This window comes from Oculina patagonica, chromosome 4 (assembly GCF_052425735.1).
Source record: "Oculina patagonica isolate OP01 chromosome 4, crgOcupat, whole genome shotgun sequence".
Lineage (NCBI taxonomy): Eukaryota > Metazoa > Cnidaria > Anthozoa > Scleractinia > Oculinidae > Oculina > Oculina patagonica.
This window is the reverse complement of record NC_135761.1, coordinates 9,456,256-9,476,166: the sequence shown is the minus strand read 5'-3', so window position 1 is coordinate 9,476,166 and position 19,911 is coordinate 9,456,256. Positions and strand designations below refer to the sequence as shown.

Genomic DNA, 19,911 nt, shown 5'->3' with positions numbered 1-19,911 from the left:
TTGTCTGGAAGGTTCGATGCCTTTTCGTGCAGATCGTGTTTTGGTAAGCCGTCTTGATAAATCTATTGTTGCTAGCACGCAACGTATAAGCAAACTTCAATCTACTTCCTTAATCCTGAAGATAGGTGGCGGAATTTCTTTGTGAAAAGAGCCTACTCTTGTTGAGATGACTGTATTATGTAAACTACAACTGGAACGGTGATAAAGTTCTAAGATTGCGCATCATGACTAGATTTCGTCATCTCTAGCTGATCTACAAAATGAAGACATTTCATGATAGTATGCAACATATTTCAAAACTTACAAGCTTCTTTGGCTATCCTTGTGCCCTGATTACTAATCAAAACACACTATGGCTGAGTTGTGGTCGACTCTCGTAAGAAATTCAATCCAAATTTGTCGATGACCTCGCTAGCCTGACTATATCCCATTTCCAACCATCTCATTTGCAACCTCTCTGATTCTCACGCACATCATTTACTAAGCTTTCAACACTGCAATAATTACATCTATTACAAAAACAGCGCGAAACTATTTTTCGCACAATTTTGAGGACAGCTACGAGTTCTTGTCAAGATGTCATATCGGGTTGGTGATGGGGGCTTCCTCAGTTCGGTCACGTGTTATGTTCGCGCAGATTAAGGTGTTTATCTGTGGGGTTTCAACTCGCCACTGATCATCACGGTTCTTTAGTTATTCACAACATGACATAACACCGTAAAGCTTAGTACGTCAACACGCCGGAGAAATCCAGTCCCTGAATTCTTTGGAGCGATTTTTTGGATTGTTTGGATAAAACCTTGATTTAGACGAGACACAAAGGTATCCAAAAACTGCCACATATTCATGTCATTGTTCTGCGGAAATCAAAATCGTTTCTGTTATTTTTCCAACCTGCCATGTGATGAGCGCTGTTGACCTTTTCCTGAATTCGAAAGATATAAATACAAATATAAAATCAGCTAGCCACAGGTCACAAACTCATTTAGCTCACGCATCCGATGCGTCGAGTGCGCTAGTGGGCGCGCGCAAAGATGATTTTCATTTTCCAAAAGCTGCGCTCGTTCGCGCTGTATTCCCTCCTGGTTTTGGTCTTCTGCTTGGGATGGCTTCTAAGAGCGTTCCCTTTTTTCAAGCGTCTTATATCTAACGCAATCGACAGCATGTTCGGACTGAAAATGCCTCCAGATGATTACTGGGATACGATGTTCAGTCGAGAAATGCTCAAAGGATTGTGGAGATTCATTTTCCTGGACACGAACAAGAAGACAAAACTTGGAGCCAAAGCCTACAACTCCCCTCTTTTTTCCGTGGATGGCAAGATGTGCTTTCGCCTGCTGGAAACGTCAAAGCGAGGACGTCCTCTTGTCGTAAACTTTGGCAGTTCAAGCTGACGACCATTTCTGACGAAGCTGCGCGATTTCGGCGACATCGTTCGCGATTTTGCCGATGTAGCAGACTTTGTCATTGTATACATTGAGGAGGCTCACCCGTCAGATGGCTGGGCGTTTAAGGTAAATTTATCTCGTTTTATTGTAGATAATTTTATCTTACAATCAATTTTAAAAACATTTTACATAATGCATTTTCCATCCGTGCAAACTTTTTTTGCGCACATCAAGGAAACATCACAAGGAAAAGTAACAATAATTTTTTCCTACATCTTGAATTTCAAAACTTGGCGGTAAAGACATCCGTAGGACGTAAATCTTAGTTTCGTTGTTCCTGTTTCCGGTTTAACTAACGCGAAAAAAGTTCCTGTCGATACAGGAATACTATTCTCCGGTACACAATCACAAAATTAATTATATAATCTTTGCCGGTTTTACCATCTCTGTATCAAATTTTAATTTGGCTCATTTTGCGTTTTTAATTGGTTTTTCGACTCGCCGAATTGCGGCCAAGTAACTCTTACCTAGATACCTTCTTTTTCGGCTTTTCTCCGGTTTAACTTACATGTTTTCCTTGCGTCTTACTTAGCGCGACTTAAAATTTCTTACATGCTAATATTTTGAAAAGGTATTTCACATCACCCAAATCTTCTTCCGAAAGGGCGATACGATCTAGCAATTTAAACCAAAATCTCCGGCCGGTTCACGTCAAGAAGGGCGATTAGCCAACTCCCTGCCAGTTAGGATTTTCAGGTAATTATCGCCTTGTTAAAAAGTCTTTTAAACAGCTATATTTTTGCTTTTGATTGGCTTTCCGAGACTTGCTTAGTGATTCAATTTGTTCGTGTGTCAGGTTTGAGATAGCCAAATTCGGTGTGGCTCAAATGAAAGAACTTGGAAAACGAAATTGCCTGCGATCCGAACATTCACTTAAAAAAATTGATAAAAGCAGGGGCACTGTACATGTTATGATCACCAAAAAGGATGTTTCAATGTTTATTTTTTCCAGTTTACATGTAGTTTGCGATTAAAGTATCAATATCACGCGAACATGACATATAAAATACTCAGCTTTGTCTAAGACCACCATGAAGAGAAAAGAACCAAAAGTATTCACAACAACCTGAATGTTCAATAAAATACACTTGATATGGCGAAAGGTGGATTTTATCCTTACAAACAAAAATCCGAAACACGTTCTTGTCACGATTATCTCTCGATGGATCACGGGCTATGCATGAGTTCCCCCGTGGGTCTGTTAAAACTTTGTTTAGATATGTCTCTTTCCCTGAAGTTAAACGTCTCGTGTTAAGGTTTATCTCCTGACCTTTTTCTTTATCTATAAAGAAGGCTAAAAAGAATTTATACCCCCAACCCCCAACCTTTTCAGCATTTGCACAGATACATGTAACGTGGGTGTTAACTTTGCTTATCTCAACTCTACTTATTGGGATTTATCAGGAAATATGCACGTCATTTGCCCAAAGCGACGTTAGTCAGAGTCACTCAGAGGGGACAAGAATGGTCCATCAAAATTTTGCAGTGGCTGCAAAATTTGACTTCTGCTCGGAACGCTCCCAAAATTTTAGTGGGTGCTCGTTTGCTCCAGGTTGAATAATTTTACAAGTGCTCGCATGCTCGGATTAGCGCAGGTAGCTTTTGAAAAGTGCTCGTTGCTCGCAAGGCTAACTTTTGTCAATGCTCGTGCTCGCAAAGAAAACGCTGTGCTCGCATGCTCGCAAAGACCATTTGATACCCCTACTCAGTTTTCTTTTTGATCACATTTTACTCTTTCATCCTCTTTCTTGGCGATAATTTGTTTGTATGCCGGCTTTTTTTTCGTTTTCTGCTATTTTCTTGCTCGTTCCAAGTTCTTTGTTTAAATATCCCGGCCTTACCCCCCTGTTCAGGGGTGGCCTTTTGTAAGGGACCGTTATTCGTCATGTTTCAGTGTTTCTCTATGACTCTCTGTTGGTATCTGTATTTTCTTTTGAGCTAAGTAAAACTGAATCCGTTTTTCAAACCCCGCCTTTCCTTTAGTTTCAGCTCAAATTGAATTATTCTTTGATTCCTGTGAAGCTCAGTATTTGGCCACTTGAGTTAAGAACGTCTTTCACCAAGTATAAAATCCTTGCCCTTCTCACCCACACTGGTATTCACGGTTACGGCTCAAACAACGGAGCTCCTAAAATGAGCAAAGGGGTAAAGCAAAAAGGTGCCGATTTTTACAGAAAGTTACATGTCGTGTTTCGCCGGCGGAAAGTGAAAGCCAAACAAAGAAAAACAAAGATTAAAAAAAAAACAGTCGACTAAACGGCCGCAATTAAAAAGCAGCAGACTTTTAATCCGAAAACATAATATACTTTGCAACCGCTCTATGCGAATTTTTAGACATATCAGCTAGTCAGGCAGAACATGATGATAAAAACCGCAATACCGGATTTGTTTCACACGTACTTCATGTATCTCGGTGAACTACAACACGCCCATAAGGGATTTTAAAAATCGTTCCCAACAGGGCAATGCACTTTTTCAAAACGTTCCGTGCGCTGACTGGGCAACTATGAATGGTTATTACCCGAATAATTTAACGTGTCCTGAACAAACAAGAGATTAGCAAAGTTTTGGTAGATCTTCTGATTGCCGAGTTTAAAGCACATCTTGCTTTGTTCAACTTACTTTCCCCAATGACCCGAAGGTGTGAAAAATAAATAATTTTCTCGTGATAGACAAAAAATAAGCTGATAGGCGCTCCCCAAAAAAAAAACAAGCTTTCACAGCCCAAAGAAAGAAGCTTTTTCTTCCTAAAATTCTATTCAAAAAACCCAGAGGGGATCTGTTTTGTACTAAGTAGATATATAAGGTCATAAAAATGCAAACTCAGACATCGCTATTAATAAGATTCATGGGTGGGCAAAAAACAGATATCCATAGAATCTGTGGGCGTTTTCAGCTTAAAAGAATAAGGAAAAACTTCCAATATTTGTAAGCTTTAAACTGTAATGTCATTAGAAATCTGTAATTAAGCACTTCACCAAAGAAGTCATAATTCCTGAAGGCTCGTTATCAAGCGTAGGTCGTCCAGATTGAATTGGAATGTGGAGTGCCGTTATAAAGCATTGGGAACCCGTAGAAAAACCCTTTGACCACATATATAACGCTGCTCCAGGCGTCCGGCGAACTCAGGCCACATTGGTGTAAGGTGCGCGCTTACGCCATTGCGCTATCTCTTCCTTCAGCGATATATTTATAGATAATTGTGCCAAGAGTGTCGATTTCTGTAATTAGCTGTTTAAGAACGCTTTTAGGGCGTAAATAAGTAGAGGTTCCAGCCACAGATTACACCCACTAAAAATTTATCCATTCCACCCCCAAGTTCGAAGCTTCTTGTAGTATTTTATCAAGTACAAGGGGCGGGTTTTCATTTCTAAGAGCGGAAATCGATTTTTAACTAGATCTTCCAAGGTGAAACCAACTAATTCTATGATAGATTTCCTTGTCAGATCAACCTCGAAGAGAGCAGGACTTTGCTTTTTTAAATTTTTTTAAACTGGTTATGCAGTTTTGGGAACAGGCTAACATCACGCTCAATACAAAACAGACAATGAGCAGAACAGTAAAATCGTTAATATTTGTTGTTTAATTTGAGGTTTAGCCTATTAAAATAACAAAGATATAATATGCATATATACTGATATAAATTATATGTCTTTCCGTGCGTGAGATATCAGCCTTATAATCCTTTCCGTCGCGATTTAGATCGTTCTAAAGTTGGTATCAAAACAAGGCTTTGCCGAACGATCACAACTTGTTTGACAAATTGCATGGTTGACAAAAAGTTATCCAAATAAAGTGGTTTACTTTTGATTTAGAAAACTGTGTTTTCTTAGCCCTGTTGCCCAATCAGAGAAAATGTTCCAAGAAGCCTACGACGTTGAGCGTTGTTGCGAGGTTTTGGTTTCTTACAGTGTTCAAAGCCAACGGTCATTCATCGCAAAAAGTCCTCATGGTCCGCCATCTTTAATAGACCCCTTATATGCAAAGCGTAGTTGGAAACTCACATGTTCACTACTCCGTGGAAATGACTGTTAACTACAAGTAGATGCATTCTTAGAGCACTTTTGTCGTATGTTAAGCAGGCATGGGCAGTTCAATGACTCGGTATTTAGCTTGCGTCGAGAAACATGGCTAAAAACAGCCAAGTTTAGCCAATATGGCGCCGGCACTGTGGTAATAGGAAAGCTCAGTCCGTCCCGCGCCCACAACTGTGCATGTCCACTACCGCACAAAGGTTCCATCCTGCTGGTGGCCATTAAAGGCGTTTATCTTATTTTATGATCACTTTGAGCCTTATAAAAATCAGAAAGGTCATAATCATTTAAGAGTTTTTTTCCTTCGACAGCTTGTTAAAAATTGTAGATCCCCCCCCTTTCTTTAGGGTGTTATGCTCCACCCCCCCCCCCCCCCACCCCACCCCCACCACGGCATTACCGAACAAATTGAGTCATTTATGAGTAAATTTGTTTATTACCTAAGATTTGTATAACATACTGCAATTTTATCCCTTGTTTTGCTTTCAGAACAATTACAACATTCCCAAGCATCGAACACAAGCAGACAGATGCGCGGCAGCTCAGCTACTTCTATCCCACAATCCACCATGTCCCGTGGCAGTGGACACCATGTTAGACGCCGCCAACTTGGCGTATGGCGCAAGTCCAGAAAGACTCTATATCATCCGGGACAGTAGAATAGTGTATCAGGGAGGGCCTGGGCCCATGTCGTACAACATCAAAGAAGTCAGAGTTTGGTTAGAGAACTATGCTGGACGGATTTTACATTGTGTGACTGAAGAATAATACTGCTATGAACTGAACAGTAGCAAACTTTCATAAAATAATTGAAAACGTCTTTAATGACCACATGAAATTTAACTTGTCCATTATTTTTTGAAAGGCGCTCAGTCAAAGAAAAAAGTGCCGTTCTCGGAACATCTTCGTTGAATTGCTCGAATAAATACATATCTAAGCTATTTACAAAATCGCGCACGAAGTAACAAGTACTCCAAAAAAAATAAATTGAAAATTTCCACGTGACCGTGGAACACTTAAGACTTAAGAGCATCTTTCTGGCGTCTTTGGTAACAAAACAAATATTGGCCGGAGGGGGAAGGGTTAATGATTTCTTTGAGACCCGACTTCGTCTTTAACTGGCACTTTTTTCCTTTGACTACTCAAAATTTAACAGGGATCCAAAATTTCATTTCCTCTCCGTGAGAGGGTTGTCAAATGCTCCAACCATTAACATTAGGGGTTTGTATTGAAAAATACTCAAAGATTATAAGTTTGGTGTTTTAAACCAGCAATAATATATTTCGAAGATTAGATCGTTAATAATGTATTTAGCTCCGGTGCTGAGAGGTATAGATATTTAAATTATTCATCACTTCGTGGGGTACATAACCCCTGTTTTCCAAATATGTCCACTGCGCAGAGTGGCTTAATGATAAAGCTGGCATTTAAAAAAAAAATACGAAGACGGTCACACCCTTAAGTTGTTGTGATAATCAGATTGGTATTATATTACACCATATTAACCTCCTTTCATCGGGTGGAAAATTGCAAAATGGAACTAGCATAAAAATTTCTCTTTTGCAACTGGTCAAATGTGAGGCTGCGGTTTCTCTAAAGAATCTCATTAAAAAATACGTACATATTGTTCAAATCAAATCTATTTAAGCTGTAAAGAGAGCTCTTACTGTCTTGTGTAGAAACGTTATGTCAAGTTGATATAATGAAGGCCTTGAAACTAAACTGCTTTAGCAGGGTTCCTTAGCCCGATGTACTTCGACTTGTCTGATCAAGTTTATCTACTCAAAATTGTAAAGAGCAACAATAAATAAACCAAGTTATACATCGTGAAATTTGTGTTGACTGTTTTACAACACTTTCGAACACTTATTGCTACATTGCGCAGCAAAAATAGTTTAGACACTTGAAAACTAGACCAGAAGCAAACGAAATGACAATTTTTTTACCTTCAATCAAAATATCTTAATTATAACTCCCCCCCCCCCTCCCCACCTCATTCCTGATTTTTACCAAAATTATTTCCAAGTTGGATCAGCATCGAAACACTGATTTCGTGGAGATCATTTGGGCATCGTTTGATAAAATAGTCGGAAGAACTTCAACATGTGGAAACACGAAACATCCATGATTGCATTTCAAAAAGGGCCAGAATCCATCATTATTGAAAAGAGTTTCTTCACCCTAATACATCATTTCTTGAGCGATGACGTCATCAAGTTGAATAATGACGTCACTACAAAAAAAAATCCAAAAGCCCAATCTGAAGCGGCTAGGGGGATTGCTACTTTCCCTGGATGGGATTTTAGTCCATCGCAGGTTATTCCCCAGCAGTGAATTCTGTCAGGCTGCAGAGGTCCCCAACAATTCGTGGGTACCCATTGTACACCTGGGTGACGAGAGGCACTGTTACAGCAAAGTGTCTTCACCAGAACACAACACTGTGACTCTGGCAAGGGCTCAAGTCCTAGCACACTAACCATTACGTCACTGCGCTTCCCGGAAATGAGAAAAAAAGGCCGATTTACACGGTTTGATTTTGTCGCATGCGACAAGCTTACGACACGTCCACGAAAGTCGTAAGCGAGTTGTTTGATTTACACGACAATTCGTGTCGTAGGCCTGTCGTAAGCATGTCGCAAGCATGTCGCATGCGGCAAAATCGTACCGTGTAAATCGACCTTAGCATGTCTAATGCTGCAACTTGCAACGTAAGGAATGGTAAACTTGATCACCACTTTTTCTAATCACTTTCTTCAACTTTAATGAAAAATTCTCAGTTACCAAAAAGAAACCCAGAAAAACCCACTGCAGAAGCTTGTCTGGTGTTTATATTTGAGAATTCTGGGTTAGGAAAACTTGGTACCATTAAATTGTGGGCTACATTCATTGGTCTTGCGCGTTGCTACAGAATTTCTCATTCTTCTAGTTTCACACTTATTTCTATAACTCCGTAGCATAACAACCAATCCAAATGGCTACACGGGTGTCTTGTATCTATCGATCGTACGTTATGGCCGAAACGTATTGTTTTATGTCACTCTATAAAAAACCAGCAACTGGGTTACTACTGATAGAATAAGGCTAAATGATTTTAGATTGGTCAGTGCACCTAACTATCAAGATTAGCTCAAGCGAGAACAAAAATGGATGGTGGCGGTTGTCAAAGACTGTTATTGTTGAGAAATAACATCTGCCTAGCAAATTGTTTGATCATGACTTCCAGTAACTATGCAAGGACCCGGCACTATGACAGACAGAAGCAAATTGGAGCTGGATCTTGCAGGGTCGTAACTAGCAAGAGACAAGACGAGGCACTAGCCCTGTCTAAATTTTTACCCAAAATTAAAAACAAAATATGTTTTGTTTGGAAAATAATCCCCAGTTGAACAAGACTGATTGTTCTCAAGAAATACCTCATGGAAATTGTCTCTGACAGAGTTTCACAGCTTCAAAATTTCAAGATCTTGCCTCGTCTATGGCAAAGGTCTGGTTACGGCCCTGTCTTGGTATAGATATATATTTCGGTTGAACAAAACCAACCTTCTTCAGGGGCATTCAATGAGGAGTGAGTATGGAAACTAACGGTTTTCAAAATTTAAACAAAGCTAAGATGAAAAACCAGCTTGTGATAAGCTGACAAAAAGAAAAAAGAAAAACAAATAACAGTGGAAAATAGAAATAGCGTACAACTGACAAACATAACAGACAAGCAAGCGACTGATTTGGGGAACATAAGAACATAGACGTGCAGTGAAAAAGTCACGTCACTTGTTCAAAACTGCGTTCAACACCTCCCCGGCCTTCTATGACAGAGACAGCATCCGCAAGTTAGAGAGCGTACATTCCACACTGAGACACTGAACTTATGGCATGGATTGTCGGCGTCAGGATCTTTTCTATTTTCTACCGTTATTTGTTTTGTTTTCTTTTGTCGACGTCGGTTTCACCTTCCCGCTTTTCTCTCTTCTTTGCCCCTGTGAGGTTGGTCGTGGCAATAAACCTCTTGTCGCCCTGTATACTGTCTTTTCTCTTTACGCAGCATTATCTGCGGATATGGCAATATCACCCTAAGAGGAGAGGGGCGTCTACCTGTGGTTTCGGATGTAGATCTTCTGCCTGTCCGTTCAGTCTTTCTTGTTGGGTAATGCGTCTTTCCCACTTGTGGGGTGTAAATTTAGGCTAGGGGTTGGAGATGCCGCCTTTTAACTGTTCTTGTGTGACGAACTGTGTAGCTGGTGACGTAGGCGAATTTGCCGGGTGGGTGCGGGCGCCGTGGGTTAACATCTGGGGGATCCGGGGGTCCACCTTTTGGAAAAGTTCAGTGAAAATCAGTTGTGGTCCACTCTGCTTCCGGTCACTTTCTTCCTCCCCGTTGCGGACCGTGACCTGTGTGGACGCACTCATCCACCGCAACACATGTAGCTTGAGCAAAAACATTAAGGTATACTAATCTTCAATGTGTACTACTCGCATTTCTCCGTGTTGAGCTTCCACACAATGTCTTGCTTTGAGGCAACATGGGTATTGTTTTGCCAAGAAAGTAATGCATTAACGAGATCTTAAAACAGACGATTCGGGAAGACATCGGAAGACATTTATCTGAGCAAGAACAAAAGATGACACAGGATTAGTCACTTGCTCCGTGGAGAAGCTCTAATATGACCACCAAAGGGTAAATTGTAAAAGGAAAAGAGACCGTCCCAATGCAAGTGGCACTTGGAATAGGGACTCAATAGGGTTGAGTGCCATGAATGCTGTTACCCGTTGAGTTGACAGGCAAGTCAGTAGACATTTTACAGTTTGTATATATGTCAACACGGAAACGTAGTCTTTAATTACGGTGGATTGATTTCCAAGAAAACCGTGCATTCAAAATAGTCAACTCTCTCTTAAATGGACACCGTCGGGACCGGCTTCAACTGTCCGTTTTAGAGAGGTGTTCGTCTTATAGCCGAGAGTTAAGTTGCAGTAAAATGGCTGAAAAATGGCAGGGAAGGGACCAACCCGGCGTCCGTCTTAAAGAGGTGTCCGTTAGAGAGTTGACTGTATTACAAACGTCTTAAGGGTTCAAAATGACTATGTCGGCCTGGGTTTTGTAAAAAAGGAACACTGGGCCAACTCTGAACGTCACAAGTTAAAAGCAGTCTCAGTGTTCCTAGGTACAGCAGCTACTGAATGTAAATTGAATTGTTTTTAGCTGCTTGACTTCATGGTATTCAGCTAGGAACGATTTCTTTCACTTATTAAACCCCACCTGGGATGGGCAATGAAAACAACAACACCACTACGGTCGGGTTCATAAGCATTGTTCATTGTGTCGCTTCATAATCGCTCGTAGAAATATTTTCTTTGAACAGTCTAAACCAGTTTCACAGAAAACAACTTCAAAACAGCTTGAGTCTAGTTTGATATCTAGTTGACATTCTAGCTTCTCGATACACCTATCGACACCCATTGTGAACATATACTAGTGAACCCTAGCCCCTATATATTGGTGTCTTTTGTTGCGCAACTGAGCCGCTTAGAATAATAATCATGCTTCGGTTGGCTTGGATGAAACTTACCGAACGATCCAAATAACTTAAGCGACGGCGAAGATTTCTTACAAGACGTGTTATAGTTTTCATTCTGATTCTACTGTTTTTAGCGACCAACTCGAGCCGTTGAAGGAAAACAGTTACAAGAGGGCGTGTTTAAAACACGAAATGGCGAAATGGCGAAACGGCGAAATGGCGAAATGACGAAATGGCGAAATGTTAAGATAAATACACGTAAATAATATATTTGGTTTCCTTTTGAACTTCAAGGTAGTTCTGTTTACATGTCTAGACTGAATTATTTCAAGGGAACATTTCAATGTTCTGGCCAAAATATAATGAATACTTGTCACTTATCACGACGCCAAATTGAACGTATTGCTGAAAGGTCGCAGACACCAGGATATTTTTTTTCATTTAGCACTTGCCAGTGCCTTCATTCTCACTGCATCGAGCTACATTTTCGGGACTGTATAGAATGAACGACTCCTTTCTGTACAAGAGCCACTGATCGTGTTGAACTTTACCGAACTTTTAGCTCGTCCCTCCCCTCAAAAAAATCGATTTTTTTGAGGGGAGCGGGAGGCTGTAACGGTAGAATCGAGTAGGTTTGGTTTTTTTCCTTTCTTTTGTGTTGGGCTCAAAGCTTACTTCATAGCCGAGACTCGGTGGAAAAAAACATCTTTTCTAACGAGCCAATCTCGATCGGTCCGGCGACCGCCCAACGAGACTCCTACCTGTTCGTGTTGGTTCGGGTCTACGACGGAGAATTTGTGTTGGTTTCTTTTATTTTTCGGGACTTATCTACAGGTGATTCGGCAACATATGAAATTCAGGGCGGCTTCCCCCCCTTAAACCCCGTTACAAGACACTCAATTTGATTCTGGGAAAAATCCACCTAGAGTTTACATACATTCTTAGAAGGAAAATTAATCCGGGCAGGTCTCCCCGGGTCCCTCGCGGACAAACCATTTGCACTGATTTCCTTCCCGCCCGCCCTCTCCCTCCGGCTCCGGTCCGCGCGTTCTTCCCTGGGTGTCCTCGCGCGCCTGGCAACTTTTTTCTCGCCTTCCTCTCCTCCTTCCTCTTGTTACTAGACGACTTCTGCCCGGTTTCTTTTCTTTTGGTAGTTCTGTGCGCCGTTTCTTTGACAAAGCGTTATCTGTCGCCCTTCTGGGCGTGTTTCGTTTTGCTTCCTCTTCGCTTCTTGCTCCTCATCGCTCTCTCTTCCGCGGACGAGCCTGCAGGAACGTTGAATATAAACGGTCCCTTCTCCTAGTGACAATCAACATTCCTCGCTCAATATTCGTGATTATTTATCTGTATCTACGGAATACGATTATTTGTTCGGATAAAGAGATGCTCAGTTTTTTTTAGGCTGGCTTTTCAACTTGTGTAGACTCCTCCGTCGGGTTGGTGGTCGGGGCGTGGCTGGATTGTACAGCCACTTTTCCTTTTCCTTGGCATTCTGATTCATGTAGGCGTGGTGCGAGAACTGGGGCCCACTAAATATCCCTGCGTCGAATAAAAGTATATTGGTCTCCTCCCCTCCTTTTTTCACCTACTCTTTCGTCTTGCAGTCGTGGGCTATTCCCTGGTGTGGAGGATAAGGAATCGATGAGTGTTGTGCTTCTGTAACAGTGGTCAAAAAGACAAAAATCCTCTCGGGATCGCCAGGGCTCGTGTTTTTATTATTCGTTCAGAAAAATTTTGCAGATAAAAAACTGTATTTTATAAACTACTACTTGGTATCGCGCAATCTTTGCTACCATGCCTACTATCGATCCGTGAAAGCTCTCGAGCGCGCGCGTAGTCTTCCTGAATTTTATCAATCAAAACCTTCTAATCAATTAGCGTCTGTTTATAGATCGGTCAGTGGGTATGCTAACAAGCCGCTTCGGTTCTACCCGCTTTTGATAGTGGGCCCTCGCCAACTATCAGCCGGTAGAACCTCGAGCTGCCGTCTAATTGTTAAATACCATGGACCTGACATTTTAACATAGTAATGCAGGGGCTTTGACACAACAATTCATCACCCCTTATCCATGTCTAATCACTCCTGCCTTAAGCTTTGCCTACGATTTAAATTCTCTTCTCTTCTCCAATAGGTTTGTTGTATTGGTGCAGTAGGGTTTACCTGTTGGATGATGAAAGCACTCATCGCCTGTTACTGGGCAGCTACTGTGCACGACAGAGGCGACGTTGGTCAGGACCCATCCTACATTCGCTGGGACGCTGCAAAGTTTATTGTACGCAGCGTCGCCACGGCATTTCTGATGGGTTTGTTCATGAAAGTAAACGCTCGAGCCTTCCCCTTAAGAAATCCGACCACGAAAAGAAATCACCTTCTTGTACCTGCTATTATGCTAGGGATATTCTCCATGTTTGGGGAGAGCTTGATTGATCAGTATCTTGGACTGGAGAAAATATTCAGGTTTGTAACAAGAAAAGCTTGCTGATTTATCATAGGCGGCGGAGCAGGGGGGGGAAGGGTGAAAATTTTGGGATGGGGGTTAGCCCTCCACGTTTTGGTACCGAAAATATCGCGAGCGCTGAGTAAAATTGGTTTGTCAAAAATCTTCGAAACTTTCTTGGAAATCTTCGGGAAACTTCGTTTCTCTTCGGAAAAGTTCGAAAACTGATCCGAAACGTTCGTGTGGCTTTCAAACAACAATCGGAGAATCTTCGGAAATCTTCGGTTAGAAACTGCTCAAAAAACAAAAAGTTGCCCCAAATATGAAAACCTGCCGAGTATTTTTATGTCAATCTTAACCCCCACTCTGTACAGTTATAGTGCACGAGTGGAGACTTTGTACAATTACACGTACAGGGGACGTTTTATACATTACTTCTTTGAGGTACTCTTGAGGGGAATGGGAATACAACAACAACTGGGCGGCAAGTTATTGTATTTTGTATCCCTAGAGACTGGGCTTGAATACGGCTTGCAAAAGCTAATGTCACTTGAGAAGTACATGTCCGCCATTTGCTTGGCGTAGCTTTCTCCTGTTGTGCAGGTTGCAGGTTTCTACAGATTGAATTGTAATACGGGATTTTTTTACAAAAGCGCAATGGAAATCTCCTGCAAAAATATGCAAATCAGCAGATACAATTTGAATTTGTGTACATGTTACAATTACACTGTAATTTTCAGTGACGGATCCAGACCTTCAGTTATGGGGGTCCCGATCATCCAGACCCTGGAAAAAGAGGAGGACCCGCGCTCGAAAATAATTTTTTTCGCCCCTTGGGCCTCAGTTTTTCCTAAAAATTAGGTGGGGACCCGCGCGGGCTCCTCCACTAGATCTGCCACTGATTTTAAGGAGGCAGCGTGGCCGAGTGGTTGGAGCGCCGGACTTGAAATCTGGAGGTCCCGGTTCAAGTCCCGTTCTGACCTCTATCTGGATTTGTTCTCGGTCGTCCCGAGTTCAAATCCTCGGTCATGCTTGTAAATAGCCAACTGGTCTGCCTCCTGCCAGTTGGGATTTTTAACCATGTTATGTTTATTTAATGTATTATATTTGTTCAGTCTTTGTTTCATATACACGGCCCCACAAGCTTCTAGCTTTAAACAAAACCGTGTATAAATAAAGTTGCTTTACCTTTTTTTTACCTTTTTAAGGAGGAAAATATGCGTCCCAGGGCGTAACAAGGAATGATGATGATGATGATAAATAATAATATTGTTATTGTTTTTATACTTATTGGTAAAATAAATAATATGCCATCAGCAGTAGTCATGATACTTCAGACGTTACTTATCATCTTCTCAGGAGATCTTATTCGCAGCTTTACTTCCTTTGTAGATGTGAAATCAAGGAGCAAAGTATGAAGATTCTTTTTGATGCAGGTACGCCGATGTACCTGGGATTCCTTCTTCACGTGTGTTTACACTTTGTGATCATCCAGACAAGTATCGGAAAAAGTGTTCCAGATGGAAATCCCGGCTCGTCGAATTCAAGTTACAGATCGGCCCGCTCTTCAACCATATCGGAATATCTCGATGCAGAGGATGTAAATCCTGAATGATGTGCTATAGCTTTAAAATGGCATGGAGTAAGTGTGGGGAATGGATCGTTTTCACGTGACGTCATCAAGCAATCCAACTAAAGAGACCCTGAAGTTTTTATCCATATCAAGTAAAAGAGGCACAAAAATTACATTTGTTTCCAATATTTCAACCCAATAACGGCCTTCGTTCGGAACCCAGCGTATTTTGAATTTTAGAGTTATGGCGGTGCGTGACAGAAGGTTACGATCATGTTTGTCAAAACATATATTAAGGTCGCGCAGGACCCTTGCAATCATTAGTATGTATTTATTTAAAGAGTATGCACGAACTGCCAAACGACTGAAGCCGACAACAAACGAAATATTCATGAGAATATTTGTTTTCAAACTCTTTTGTACAAGTAATTACTAGTAATTGTTCTCAGCTTTGTGCCACTTGCGCTGGAACATTGGGAATTATCATAATTAGATTCACAGCTTTGAATATATCACACGTTGTTGTAAACATTGACTCGGAAGGTCTTCGGAAGCCTAAAAACCTGCAATTTTGTGTCCAAGTTTTCTCCGCCGATATAGAATTTCAAGAGTTGATTCGCGAGGAACATTAACTTAGTGTACTCTATTGTGCTATGGCTAGAGCGAATTTTTAAATTTCCTTCTCAAAATGAAGATAGCACGTTTCAAAGTTTAGATTTCGCATTTTTGCTCTCTTAAACTTTTAAGGGCTTGTAACATCACAGACAACGGTCATCTCTCAGTATAAGGACAATCCTGAGGTAATTCCATTATCCCCGAATATCCTTGTTAAATTTTAGAGGAATCGATGTTCAAAATGTAGTGAATTAAAGCTTTACAAGATAGCACTCCGTCAAGAAATTTGGCTAATGAATTTATTAATGAGCAAGGGTCCCGCGCGACCTTAATCTTGTGATTTTTAGCCATTTGAGAAGTTAAACAAGAACTGCAAGCAGTTTATAATCGTGCGGGTAATGTTTGACCTCCTGACCTCTTTCAGTGCTTTGGCTTAAAGGCACGGCACCGCACAGTAAAATATTTAGAAAAGCAGTCACTTGAGAAACACACAAGTCGTGTTTGCGTTAGTCACGGAGTGAACGTGACATGAATTTCCTTTACCACGTCATCTTTTTCTTTTTAAAACCACATGCCTAGCCGGAAAAATGCCTGCTTACGTATGCAAATATTTATTTTGTTCCGAATGTTCAATAAAATAACCCAAACAGTTCATTTAAAAGAAAGCAAATCACGCCAAAATAAAGAGTAGACTAAGGCATCCCATTGATTTCTCCGTTTAGCGGTGAGGTGTATCCCGTGCTTTGACACATTCTTGCTGAGCTTGCAACTTACATTTCGATAACGTTTCGATTCTCAAATACCGAAACTCAAAACAAAAATTGGGATATCAGAAAATAAGTCGTTGTTTTGCAATATTACAGTGGCTAATGTACGACTTACTCGCTCCGGCCAAACGCTTGAGTAACACAACAATAAGTATTTCACAAAAAGAGCGCAGAGTATTCAAACAGAAAATAGGTGAATGATTATTTATAGCTAAAGCGAGAGATCGCGTGACATGGGTCTGACGTAGTGGTAGTTTTAAATAGCTTGGACATGTCCAGCGGTCTTTGTTTTCTCTATGTGATTATATTCAGCCCTCTCTTCTTGTAAAATATGGAATGAAACAAAATTATACATTTCAGAGAGCAGAGTGTTCATGTTAAACGCGAGTGATCGGCTGATCGCTACGGTTTTGAAATCTGTCTACCTATGGTTCTTTATTTAGCTTGCACCACTTGTACATGTCAAACTGCGTTGTTTTGCAGTATTCAGTACAGTCCGGGTACGTAATACGGCGTTTTGTTTTCACTCTGAGTCAAACGCTTCAATAAAACAGTTCTTCCTCATAAAATTTCTTTAAAGTGGAGTCTGGCTGAAAAAGTGCACTGCAGTGACGCTTGCAGTTTCCGGCGAAGAAAAATTGCGTGAATGACGTAGTGTTTACTACGAAAATAGCTTTCACAATTTGAATATTTAGTACTCGCTCTGAGACAAACGTAAGAATCTCCAAAAAGATGTTTCAGATTGATTTTTTTTTTCAAGATAAGACAAGAAATGTTTCGAAAAGTATTTGAATTAAGTTTTGAAGCCGAAAAATTGTGCGTGTCTGAGCCGTGGAATTTATTAATTGGTATTGCGTTCACAATATTAAAATAGTTTGGACATGGCAAAGAAAGCAAGATTTTGCAATACGAATCTCCAGTACTCGCTCCAAGTCAAGACTTAAATGCCGGACAAAAAATAAATATATATTTCGCGTTTAACAGAGCATAGAGTACTCGTAAAATTAGACGGGAATGATTTTGTAACACAGCTTCCAGGGAGTGAACATTAAAACGTGTACGATTTGAACGTAATATTTCGCAAGTAATGAAAACTTGCGTGACCGTGACCAAGGGTCGGCTGGGCCGCGAGGTTCTGGAACGATTTACCGACAAAAAAAAAAAAAACGACAAAATCTGACACAGATTATGAATCGGGCCCAGGCCCCGCCCGATTAATTAGCATGAAAAATGTTCATGTAAGTGTTTGTTTGTCCTGAACACAGACCACAAGATTAACTTTGAAAACTGTTCCGCCGGACCATAGCCAATTTGAGTTCAAGATGGTCACGCTATTTTCCGGCCGTGCCATATTGGTGTAGCACCGAGGTACACCAATATGGCGACTCCATACTGGGCTCTGTAAATTTGTGCAAAACGTTTCGACGAATATCTCAAGGGGCATAGACCTGAAATTTGGAGAAATGACTTCTTTATAAATCTCCTGTAATATCCCTTTTCTTGACTTCATTCACTGGATGTTTTTTAAATTGTATTTTTGTTGCGTGAGAGTGAAAGCGACCTACAGTGTATGAAATATCAGAACGTTTGTATACAGCTATTTCAATTAACGTTGTCCGGATCAAAGCTTAAAGACAAGACTGAAAGGCAGTATGGGTAGAAGAAGAGGGCAACTGCACGTGCTGAATACTAAAATATATAATGACATGACAAACGCGAATTTGCACGTTTTCTATTTCTTCAGACATGTGAAACAAGGTGGTTTTAGCCACACTGAATTTAAGGAGAATTTTCAAAACTCAGAACCAAGCGACAGTGAAGGTAAAGCTACAGAAAGTCCTCCTGAGAGGAAAAAACAAACTCGTGAATTCTCCACGTGCGATGATGCTTAATGAAGCTTATATGCAAATTTGTAGTGAATACCCAGAACGCCATACGGTCTTGCCTTTTAGCTTTAGCTTTGACCGACAACGTTTATTGAAATAGCTGTATTACAGCACCACCGGTCGTACCACTATCGTCATAGGTACAAAATCTTTTAAACTCTTACCCTTTATATTTTACCGCAACATAATTTCTAAACTGATTTCTTTTCACAGCCAATTTATCCTTGTAAACTGAATCGGCAGTTTGTAGAAAACAAGTCAAGAATTTATACTCATAATCCTTTCTTGTCATAAATAAAATAAGTTATTCTAGTATACCAAAAAACACGGTTTATGCTTACGGTAAAATGTATATAAAGCCTCCAGGGCCGGAGGCTTATTTCTATTCGAGACCCATGAGGGAGAACACGAGAAAGAGTTGGGGAGATTATTTCAAACTATGTACAGTTAGGATACAGAGAAAAGAAATAAAAAAGACTTTGTACTGTTTTAGTGCTGTTTAGAAAAACATTAAAAAATCTAACAAGAAAAATTAAATGTGGTGGATAGTCTGCATTTGAGCCAAGGGGCCCATGTTGCCGGAGTTTATCCGGGTTTCGTAGCATGAAGCGACTAGGAGTATTTCTACTCCCTCCTGGATGGGATGCTAGTCCATCGCAGGGTAACCCCCCAGCATTAAATTCGCCGGTACCCATTCATACACTTGGGTTGAGAGAACGCACTGTGAGAGTAAAGTTTCTTGTCCAAGAACACAACGCAGTGCCCCGCGAGGTCTCGAACCCGGACCGCTCGATCCGGAGTCCAGCGCACTAAACATAAGGCCAGCCGCATCTCCCACAAATTATGTCATGATGGATAAATGATTAAATAACCTTAAAAGTATCGGTATAATTACCTTGTTTTCTTGCCCATGAATTGTCATGAACTACCATCTAGCGAATTGGACTTCCAGGTTTTTACGTATGTGTTACAGTCTATTTAACAATAAGACTTTGAGCCCGAGCTTTCTATTTCTGTAACAATTAGATGGCGAGCTCAAAATTACTACGAGGTAATCTGATTATTTTAGTAGAATCCTCACTAAACTGCGTCTAATTGAACGTTTTCCAATTATTTCTGCATTATAAAGACAAAGTGTACTTCACAAAGAAACGCACACAAGGGGTGAGCACTGGTTATAGAAATCTAATTAAAAGTAGATTTCTATAACCAGCCGCATGCCACGTTTTATCACTTATCTTGTCGGCAAGGCCCTCAAACCCGACCAGAAGTAAGTGTGTACCCCTAGTTGTCACACCTGGCAAAATCCTGGATTTTTCGCAGATGTTTCGATGGAACAACGCACGGAAAGACAAAATAAAAACGTACACAAAATAGACGCATGCCAAGTTTCATCACTTTATCTTGTCGGCAAGGTACTCAAACCCGACCAGAAGTGTGTACTCCAAGATGTCACTCTTGGCAGAATCCCGGCTTTTTGGTGGAACATTTTGATTTCTGCCAAGCGCACGGAAAGACAAGAAGAAAAAATTCTTTCCTACTTTTTACGATAAAAGACTTAGTTGAAAGCAATTAAAACATCAAATTTCCAAGGGGCAACTATCAGACCGATAGTTCCGTGACGAAAACACTCTATC

At 40.8% G+C, this 19,911-nt stretch overlaps 1 protein-coding gene and 1 pseudogene across 2 annotated transcripts; both read left to right on the top strand.

Annotated features, from left to right (window-relative positions):
• LOC144649453 (thyroxine 5-deiodinase-like) lies at positions 1–7,314 on the top strand (annotated as a pseudogene). The gene is made up of 2 exons (XR_013569900.1): positions 1–1,514; positions 5,972–7,314. The product of XR_013569900.1 is annotated as a thyroxine 5-deiodinase-like (transcript).
• A 5,818-nt stretch (positions 7,315–13,132) lies between these two features.
• On the top strand, positions 13,133–15,264 carry LOC144648491 (uncharacterized). The gene is made up of 2 exons (XM_078508026.1): positions 13,133–13,453; positions 14,826–15,264. Exons 1-2 carry the CDS (start codon positions 13,164–13,166, stop codon positions 15,046–15,048), a joined length of 513 nt encoding a protein of 170 aa, XP_078364152.1. The 5' UTR covers positions 13,133–13,163; the 3' UTR covers positions 15,049–15,264.
• Positions 15,265–19,911: the final 4,647 nt, after the last annotated feature.